Below are 10329 nucleotides of genomic sequence, written 5' to 3' on the forward strand. Positions count from 1 at the left end.
TATGTTTATCTCACTCTTTTCATATTTTTAAAAATGCAATAATTTATATATTCTTATTATTTATATAAATAATTATAGATTTTTTAGATTTCAGAATAGAAAATATAGGCCTGGGACTACAGAATGTTTGCTAATGCATAATAAAAAATGGACTTTTTATTTGATTTACATTTTAAATAATAAAAAAATAATAATATATATATATATGTTTTGTATATATATGTTGTTGTTGTTGTTAATTGTATTCCTTATCCTTGTTTTATGATTATTTAGTATCACTCTTTTAAGATTTTTAAAATGCAATAATTTATGTTATATATATTATTATTATATATATTGAAAATATGGATCTGGGACTATAACATGTATGCTAATGCATAATAAAAAATTACCTTTTTTGGTTTACATTTTTAAATAATTTAAAATAATTAATTTTACTTTTTGTTGTTAATTGTATTTCTTATGCATGTTATGACTGTTCTATTATTATTTTAAAATCGATATATATATATATATATATATATATATATATATATATATATACACATACATACATACATTTTTAAAATATGCAAAGCATTTTGAATTAACACTCTGTATGAAATGTCCTTTAGAAAATAAAAAATAAATAAAATAAAATAAAATAAAAAAGACTTTAAAAAACAGCAAAAAATTAAGGAAAAATCTAATATTTTATTTTTTTATTTTAATTTTCAAATCTATCATATAACACAAAGTAAAAAGTTTAAACCCATATGTTTTGAAGAAACATCAGCATATTTTGTTGCATTCACAATGCTGTACGAAACCGTTTAAACGATTTTGGGGTATTTAAAATGAGTATTTGGGAGTAAAGTGATGGTACTTGAAGTGATGGGCTCCAAGCTCCGCCCCTCATGGTGAACTCCCCCTATGAGGATGGTCAAGTTGACTCGCCCTGCAACATGGGCAGTAACGTGCTTTCAGTGAAGAATAGTAAACAATCCACAATAGCATGAAGAAAACGAATCATCCAGAGTCTGTCTTCAGGAATAATCTGCTGTTTAAAGCTTCGGTGTGGTTTACTGCAAGGCTTTGCGGGGCATATGCATTTTAAACACATGGACTGGATGTACTGATGACTGAGGGCACTTGATGCCACACAAAGACACAAGTTATTTCGAGTCGTTTTGACCTGTGATCAACAAAACAGGATGCTCTGTAAGTGACATCGCTGCTATTTCTAAGCAAACATTATTTCGGATCAGTGTGACGTCTCTGCATCGGAACTAATAAGGTAAACAATGTTTTCTTCTAATCATTGGGTGTTTATTTCGATATTCGAGGCTAACTGAAATCTTTCAGATGACGTATTGCATATGTAAAAAACATTTAACATGCCGCTGTGCTGGATTCACTCATTTCATTCAACTGGGCAGTTCGTCAACCTCAAATATTAAGGCTGTCATAACAATAATCACGCCTATCCCAATCTGCCATATGAGAGGCGTGTTCAGTACACCCAATACAAACTCAAGCACGCTGTGCGTGACAGTTCATTTGGCAAACAGCGTTTTGCTCCTCCAAACGCTGATTTGCCACATTTGCGTGTGTGGTTTTATATTCAGCTTGGCTGTCGGAGATGGACGGCATCGGGAACACCATGCAGAAGAAGGCGGCTGAGCTGGAGCGCATGGCCGAAGTCCTCGTTACAGGAGAACAGTTACGGTAGGTGTGGCTTGACACCCCAATTTCACCAAAGCGACGCGTCTAAACCAGAACTCTCCCTTTTAAATGAATTAAACTGCGACGTCGCTAGTTTGTCGCGTCGCTATCAATAGGTCTCTTTAAATGTGACACTGCGCCCATTCAAACAATGAAGTCAGAATAGAGGTGTCATGTGTACACTTTACTCCTTTATTACACAATTTTGATCTAAATGTATTGTGTTTAGCACATAAAGACAGACGGTTGGCACACCCGTTTGTCACAATTTTTCTATTTTATTTATTTAGTCATGAAATTAAAATTCACCTAGTTTGTTTGGTAAACGGATTATATACAGATTTATCGAATGCCTAAGGATTCTGAAATATTTTTTTTTTTAAATACTGAGATGCACAGATAAATCATTTATAATAAACACTGCAATATTCCATACAAAAATTAGGTTAGTTCATCTAAAAATGACAATTCTGTCATTAATTACTCACCTTCATGTTGTGTCAAACTCGTAAGAACTTCGTTCATATTTAGAACCCAAATTAAGAGGTTTCTGATGAAATCTGAGAGCTTTCTTATCCAACGTTTAGAAAGGTAGTAAGGACATTGTTAAAAATAGTTTGTGTGACATCAGTGGTTCAACCTTAATTTTATGAAGCTGCAAAAATACTTTTTGTGTGCAAAGAAAACTCTGTGTCAGTCTTTAGTATGCGTTCACGAGAGTACCTCGACATATGCGTGTTTTGCTGCCGACGCAGGAGCCAGTGTTCTGACATAGAACGTCCATATCTTGTAATTCATCATCTGTACAGAGTGTTTTCGCAACACGTCATTAATTGGCCATATTGGTGGCACTGAACGTAAACAATGTCACTAAACTGAACGAAATTCGCATATTTAGCTGATTATTGCTGCTGCATGTTTTGGGCTGTTCTAATTGTTCGGACCGGGAAAAACATTTGGAGTACTATAGACTGCCAAAAGTTATAACAATTTAAGGAGAAGAGTGCAAAAAACTGTCTGAGTAACAAAAATTGTTTGTGGTTGGCCAAACTGAACCAGGATTTCCAAAGCAAGAATCTTGACAACATTTGAGTTTGTTGTTATGATTTCAAGTCAGGTAGGTTAAATAATTGTGCTAATATCTTTACCAGCTATTACCTTTAGTTTGTCAAAATATTGTGCCCTTTCCTGCTTACTAAGTCCTTATCCATATGATGTAACAGCTTCCTCACATTTTTTCTGTGGTTTAGACAGCATAAATTAGCAGAACAAGGTATTCAGTAGTACATTAACCGTGCATCCATGCTGTTGTTTACATCCGAGTATCACCGATATGGCCGCACATCTGGGTAACTTGACTAAATCATGACTGTGCAAACCCTCTGTATCTTGATTCAAATAAGTAAGGCTGGGCAAAAAATTGCAAGTCATCTTCTCAGTTGAAATCTTCAGACATGTTTTATGTACAGCGTGTGTCTTCTTTTGCTTGTAAACAAGTTGCAACATATTTAAATTCTAATTCAGAATGCAGACTCCTGTGCAGCAGCACCACACGTTGTGGTAACTCATTCTTTAGGTGAAAATGTCAGATTTTTTGGTGTCATTTCGATGGTTCACTCAAAAAAAAAAAAAAATCAAGAAGATATTTTGAAGTTGGTACCTAAACAGTTGCGGTAGCAATTGACTTCCATAGTAAGGAGAAAAATATGGAAGTCAGTGGTGACCAACAACTGTTTGATCACCTGCATTCTTCAAAATATCTTTTGTGTTCAACAGAAGAAAGAAATTCATACAGGTTTGGAACAACTTGAGTAAGTAAATAACAAAATATTCATTTTTGGGTAAACTGTCCCTTAAACAAAAATACATAGTAAAAGCACTTTCCATCCATCCAAGCAATTTCCCTGCCGACAGCCCGAGAGTGTCTCTGTGACTTTACATAAGACAAATAGATTGGAAAATGGATTGGAGATAGTAAAAGTGTGGCATGTGAAAAGCTGGGATCTACAGAGAACGGTCAAAGCAAAGCAAATTGATCATTGTATGACATCAAAGTACCGCGAGAGCGATTCGAAAGCATAAGAAGTTGTCTGCTCTGCTGTCTAGCTCTCACGGTGCTTAGATGTCATAGAACGATCAATCTGCACAGCGCAAGCAGCCAAAACCTAGTTATTTTAGGCAATTTAGAAATCCTGGCCAGGACGTGTCCCTGGAAAATGGCACGTCTGGTCACCCTACTCTACATAACTGCTGTGAGAAGTCTTGTATTACATTCAAAATCTATAGAGAATTTTCACGGCACGACATCAATCGGCCATATTGGCGGCACTGAGCATAAACAATGCCACTGAACCGAATGAAACTCACATATTTTGCTGATTATTGCTGCTGAAAATGGTCAATTATTATCATGTTTTGGGCTGTACTAATTGGTTGGACCGGGAAAAACATTTGGAGTACTACAGACTGCCAAAAGTTATAACAAATTAAGGAGAGGAGTGGAAAAAGCTGTCTGAGGAAAAAAATGCGTTTGTGGTTGGCCAAACTGAACCAGGGTTTCCATAGCAAGAATCTTGACAACATTTGTGTTTGTTCTTATCATTTCCGGTCAGGTAGGTGAAATATTAGGCTAATATCTTAATTAATACTGCTTGTATGTATCTTTAACAGCTATTACCTTTAGTTTGTCAAAATATTGCGCCCTTTCCTGCTGACTAAGTTCTTCTCTATATGATTTAGCAGCTTCCACACGTTTTTTTCCGTGGTTTAGACAGCATAAATTAGCAACAACGTATTATCGGAGTATTGCCAATTTGGCCGCGCATCTGGGTAACTGACCAAAGCGTAACGTACGTATAAGTGCAAACCCTTCATTTGTTTGCAGTTGATCACAACTATGTTGAATTTTTATGCATAATGTGACTGATTGGTGAACATGGTTATACTTGTGTCTCTGTCCTTTCCTAGACAGCTGCTCTGTTCGCAGTGAACTGTGACAGTGATAGTGAATGAAGCAGAAAGGTGTTTAGTCGATACATCTGATTAATGATTGCTGAATCCCAGTACAGGACACAGTACAGTTTTTTTTCAGTGTTACAATATCTACCAACTTTAACACTTATTATGTCTTGTACAGGATTTCACATTCAGTGTCCACAATGTGCTTTAGTATCAGGTGTGTATAATAATATTTTTGAGGAATCTCTAACAGACCCCCTGGAGGTAAAGACATCATTTAGTGTGTAAGAGAAAGATTTTATTTCCTTGATGTGTGGGAATATCAGTATCACAGGACTGCTGGTTCTGCTGTTGTAGGTCACAGTGAACCAGTTTTATCTGCCGATTGCTGGTATCACTTCCACCTTGCAATGTAGAGCTGACTCAGGTTTGTAATCAGTAATCAGGCAGTGACAGCAGGCCCACATTTTACCCGGTCCCTGCTCATGTGGACCTTATTCTGGTTTTGGGCCGTCAGGTTAACTCTACCCATCTAGGTCGTTGGTAGTCAAAACAGTATTTAGATCAGTTTGTGAACAGGTTTAAATGAGAATTCGCTAGGAGAAGCAGTGCCTCATCAAAAATATTGATAGGCAAAATAATCAAAAGTATTAAAAAAACACAAGAAATATAATGAACTATAAGATGAAATAGTGAATAAAACTCATTTATTATGAGTGTAACATTTTTCAAAAGTGTATAAAGTTTATCACTCCCTGTTTGGTCACATAAATACAGTTATTATTCTAGTTGTACATTTTGAAGTTAGTTTTTATTTTCATTTTATCTTCAGTTTAGTTTAGTTTTCACGGTTTGTTTTAGTTTAATTGAGTTTTCTAGTTTCAGTTTATATAGCATTCCATTTTTAGGGCTTTTAGGCTTTATTTTAGGGCTACCAAAATACTAATATAACAGATTTATTTTCAAACTAATTTAAAATAAATGTAATGGTGTCATTTAAAATTTCTCAACAGTCCAGTGTTGTTATGGCGTTTTCATTTTTATTGCCTGCCACTTTAAATGCTCGAGCTCATTAAAGTAGGTTGGATTCTGATTGGCTGCAAATGTTTTCATAGTTCATTAGCTGAACTGAATCAATTGTGAAAGTGATTTCTACAAATGGATATAATACATGAAATGATCATTAATTCGAGCCAATTAGTTCCATGTGACTGCATACCATATAAACATTAATTAGCTTCTTCATTTTAGACGTCCCCCACAATGCTGCTGGAATACACCAGGCGTAGCTGACATTTCACTCAGGCTATTATATGGTAATGTTGTACCACATGTCTCCCATTGCTCTATTGTTTGCTGTCAGAAAGTGCCAAAGTGCACTTTAATGGTATGAACTACTGGCTGCACACTGCTACAGTCATGTGAATCTTTGTTCAGTCACTTGTCGGCTCTGTGCCGTTGTGTCAACTGCTGTATGACTGCTTGTTGCTGATAATATAATTCAGAATAATTAGCTATCAGTGTTAGGACAAGATATGATGGACACTTTCTGCTGGCAGTTAAGGGGTGTGTAACCCTTGCCAGCACACTTTGAGCACTTTTTATGGCAGACTGTAGTTTCTGTTCTTGTGGTTGTGTTTCTAAAGCTCTTAAAGGGACAATTCACCACAAATAAAAGTGCTGTTGTTGTTTACTCATCCTCATGTTGTTCCAAAGCTGTATGCTTTTCTTTCTGCACAAAAGAAGATGTTTTGAACTGTTTTTGTCTATGGAGTAAAAGTCAATAAGGTTGAAAACATTTCGGATCCTTTTGACTTCCATTGTATGGACAAAAACAGTTTTTGAAATTACATGCGGGTGAAAAAATGACAACAAAAATTCAGTTTTGGTTTAATGAAAAACAAAATAAACCCTTGGAGGTTTTAAAGGATTAGTTCACTTCTAGAATAATAAATGTCCTGATTATTTACTCACCCCAATGTCATCCAAGATGTTAATGTCTTTCTTTCTTCAGTCAGAAAGAAATTATGTTTTTTTAAGGAAGATATTCCAGGTTTTTTCTCCATATAGTGGAGTTCAATGGGGATCAACGGATTGAAGGTCCAAATTGCAGTTTCAATTCAGCTTTAAAGGGCTCTACGCAATCTCAGATGAGGAATAAATCTTATCTGGTGCAACGATCTGTCAATTTCTTTAAAAAAAGTTAAATTTATATACTTTATAACCACAAATGCTAATCTTGCACTAACTGGACTTCACGCATCAAGTAATAACGTTGAAAAAGTCACACGTTCTTCGTCTGTGTACTTTGGTTAAAAAATTTAGGGTTTTGCTAGATAAGACCCTTATTCCTCGGCTGGGATCGTGTAGAGACTTTTGAAGCTGCATTGAAACTGCAGTTTGGATTTTCAACCTGTTGGGTACCATTGAAGTCCACTATATGGAGAAAAATGCTGGAATGTTTTCCTCAACAACCTTAATTTCTTTTTGACTGAAGAAAGAAAGGCATTAACATTTTGGATGACATGGGGGTGAGTAAATTATCAGGAAATTTTTATTCTGGAAGTGAACTAATCCTTTAAGCGAAGGTGTGCAGTTCTATGAAGGGAAGAAGTGAAACTGACCTAGGTTTGGCCCGATTGTCATACATTCCTTAATCTAACACAGAAGATTAAGTGAAAGGTGTAGTAAAACTATTGCACAAGATCAAATGACACAATGATGAATTCAATTAGACAAATCCAGTCTAATCATGATAATGACTCAAGACATAATAGACAAAAGCCACTTGTTGGAACCTGAATTATGACAAAACTCAAGGTTAGTCTAAACACATTAAGTGTATATGTATCTCCATGTTGTAATTGTCATATTCTATGTCGGTTTCTAGTCTGTTTTCCTATCTGTTCTACTTTTTAAGACAAATCAGAAATTTATTTTAGGCTGAATCTTCATGGATTGACCCAGGAAAGATATAGCTCTGTAAATGTAGGTATGGAGGTCAGTTTTAAAAAGTGTGTCGACTGGTGAAGGTACAGGTTTTATATTTCTGGTTATTTAAAGGGACAGTTCTCCCAAAAATGAACATTTCTGCCATTAAATACTCACCCTCATGTCGTTCCAAACCTGCAAGACCTTCGTTCATCTTCAGAACAAAAATTACTATATTTCTGATGAAATCCAAGAGCTTTCTGACCCTGCATAGATAGCAATGCAACTGACACGTTTAAGGCCTATAAAGGTAGTAAGGACATTGGAATTGACAAAAAATTGTTAAATATACAACTAAGGTCAAAAGTTTACATACACCTTGCAGAATCTGCAAAATGGTAATGATTTTACTAAAATAAAAGAGATCATATAAAATGCATGTTATTTTTCATTTTTACTGACTTGGATAAGATATTTCACATAAAAGATGTTTACATATAGTCCACAAGAGAAAATAATAATTGAGTTTATAAAAATGACCCTGTTCAAAAGTTTACATACACTTGATTCTTAATACTGTGTTGTTACCTGAATGATCCACAGCTGTGATTTTTGTTTTTGTTTTGTTTTGTTAAATGATTATTTGTCCTGGGCAATTTAACTGCCTGCTTTTCTTCAGACAAATTCTCAGTTTTTTCAGCATTTTTGTGTATTTAAACCCTTTCAATGACTGTATGATTTTGAGATCCACCTTTTTACACTGAGGACAGTTAAGGGACTGAAGGTTCAAACGCTCACTGATGCTTCAAAAGAAAACACGATGCATTAAGAGCCAGGGGTGTAAACTTTTGAACAGAATAAAGAATGATTTTTTTTTATTTTGTCTAAATATATATTTTTTTAATTTAGTACTGCCCTTTAGAAGTTACAGAAGATAACTTCAGGAGAAAAAATCAGTTAAATTTACCCTGATCTTCAAATTTAAAAGTTTTTAAAAAAGTTTAATATACTGTATTGTGTTTCTTTCTGAAACATCAGTAAACGTTTGAACCTTCTGTAATAGTTACATATGAGTCCTTCAGTTGTCCTCAGTGTAGAGGTCGACCGATGTATTTGTTTTGCCGATTAATCGGCACCTATAGTTGATCGGCACTTCAGAGGTGGATTTAAAACATTGACAACAAAGCGGAGTGTGCACAATATACTGTAGTGCATGTTTTTATATCATTACTAAGTGATTAATTTGTTGACTAAACAAATTAGTGGAGAAAGGACAGCAGTATACTTTTGCCCATTTGGTGATCAAATAAACTCTTGTAGACCGCCACTTGAATTGAACACGGCGCGTCCAGTGTGTGTGATACCAGATAGCACCAGATAGAGTTCTTCTAGATGCGGTGCTGCACTTTTGTCCAGTGTGTGACCAACATATTTTGATTACATAATCACAAATGTTCTAGAATAGAAGTTAAATTGTGAAAGTACACAATATATATATATATATATATATATATATATATATATATATATATATATATATATATAATTTCAATACTGTGGCCTCTGTGTAGATATTTAAAGATGGCTATCTTTAGCTTGACTGTTGATGTCATGGTAACACTTTACAATATGGTCCAACCTAGCTATCGGTATCTGTAAAATCCAATATCGGTCGACTTCTACCTTAGTGTGAAAAGATGGATCTCAAAATCATACAGTCATTGTTGGAAAGGGCTCAAATACACGAAAATGCTGAAAAACCAAATAATTTGTGGGACCTAAAGAATTTTTCTGAAGAATGGTGGGCAGTTTACCTGTTCAGGACAAACAAGCGACTCATGAACAAGTATCACTATCAACAAAGAAACAAAATCATTCAGGATCATTCAGGTAACAACACAGTATTAAGAATCAAGTGTATATGTAAACTTTTGAACAGGGTTATTTTTATGAATTTAATTATTATTTTCTTTTGTGGACTATAAGTAATCCTCTTTTATGTGAAATATCTTATTCAGGTCAGTACTAAATAAAAAATAACATGCATTTTGTTTGATCCCTCTTATTTTGGTAAAATAATTAACATTTTTGCAGATTCTGCAAGGTGTGTGTAAACTTTTGACCTCAACTGTAGTCATTATTTTTGTTTTCTTTGTGCACAAAAAGTCTTCTCATAGCTTCATAACATAACATTTGTGTTCTGAAAATGAACGAAGGTTTGCTTATGGGTTTGAAATGACGTGAGGGTGAGTAATTAAGGACAGAATTTTCATTTTGTGGTGGACTATCCCTGCTGGTTGCTAAATGGAGAATTCACACTGAAAAGGTGAGAAGATGGCTCTTGTTCTGATTTATTTCCTGTTTTCTAGACTACGGCTCCATGAGGCTAAGGTGATTAAAGACAGGAGGCATCATCTCCGCACCTACCCAAACTGCTTTGTGGCCAAGGAGATCGTTGATTGGCTAATCGAGCACAAAGAAGCATCTGACAGAGATACAGCCAACAAGATCATGCAGAAACTTCTTGACCAGAGCATCATTCACCATGGTGAGTTTGTCTGCTACATACTGTATTTGAATTAAAGGAATTGTACACCCAAAATTGATCATTCTGTCATTATTTACTCATGTCAAATCCAACCTGTATGAAGATTCTGACCACTGTTTTCCATATCATGAAAGTAAATGGGGACTGAGGCTCTCAAGCTCTAACAAAATGAAAAAATCTCCATAAAA

The 10329-nt window shown here is 35.0% G+C and overlaps 1 protein-coding gene across 1 annotated transcript in view; it reads left to right on the plus strand.

Moving 5' to 3' along the window:
• The first annotated feature begins 1607 nt into the window (after positions 1 to 1607).
• The window catches only part of deptor (DEP domain containing MTOR-interacting protein), a 57139-nt gene continuing 48417 nt past the window's right edge, over positions 1608 to 10329 (plus strand). Inside the window, 2 exon segments of the mRNA XM_073847491.1 lie at positions 1608 to 1707; positions 9963 to 10182. Of these exon segments, the coding sequence (XP_073703592.1) occupies positions 1622 to 1707; positions 9963 to 10182 (306 nt within the window). The 5' untranslated portion in view covers positions 1608 to 1621.

This window comes from Garra rufa, chromosome 9 (assembly GCF_049309525.1).
Source record: "Garra rufa chromosome 9, GarRuf1.0, whole genome shotgun sequence".
Classification (NCBI taxonomy): Eukaryota; Metazoa; Chordata; class Actinopteri; order Cypriniformes; family Cyprinidae; genus Garra; species Garra rufa.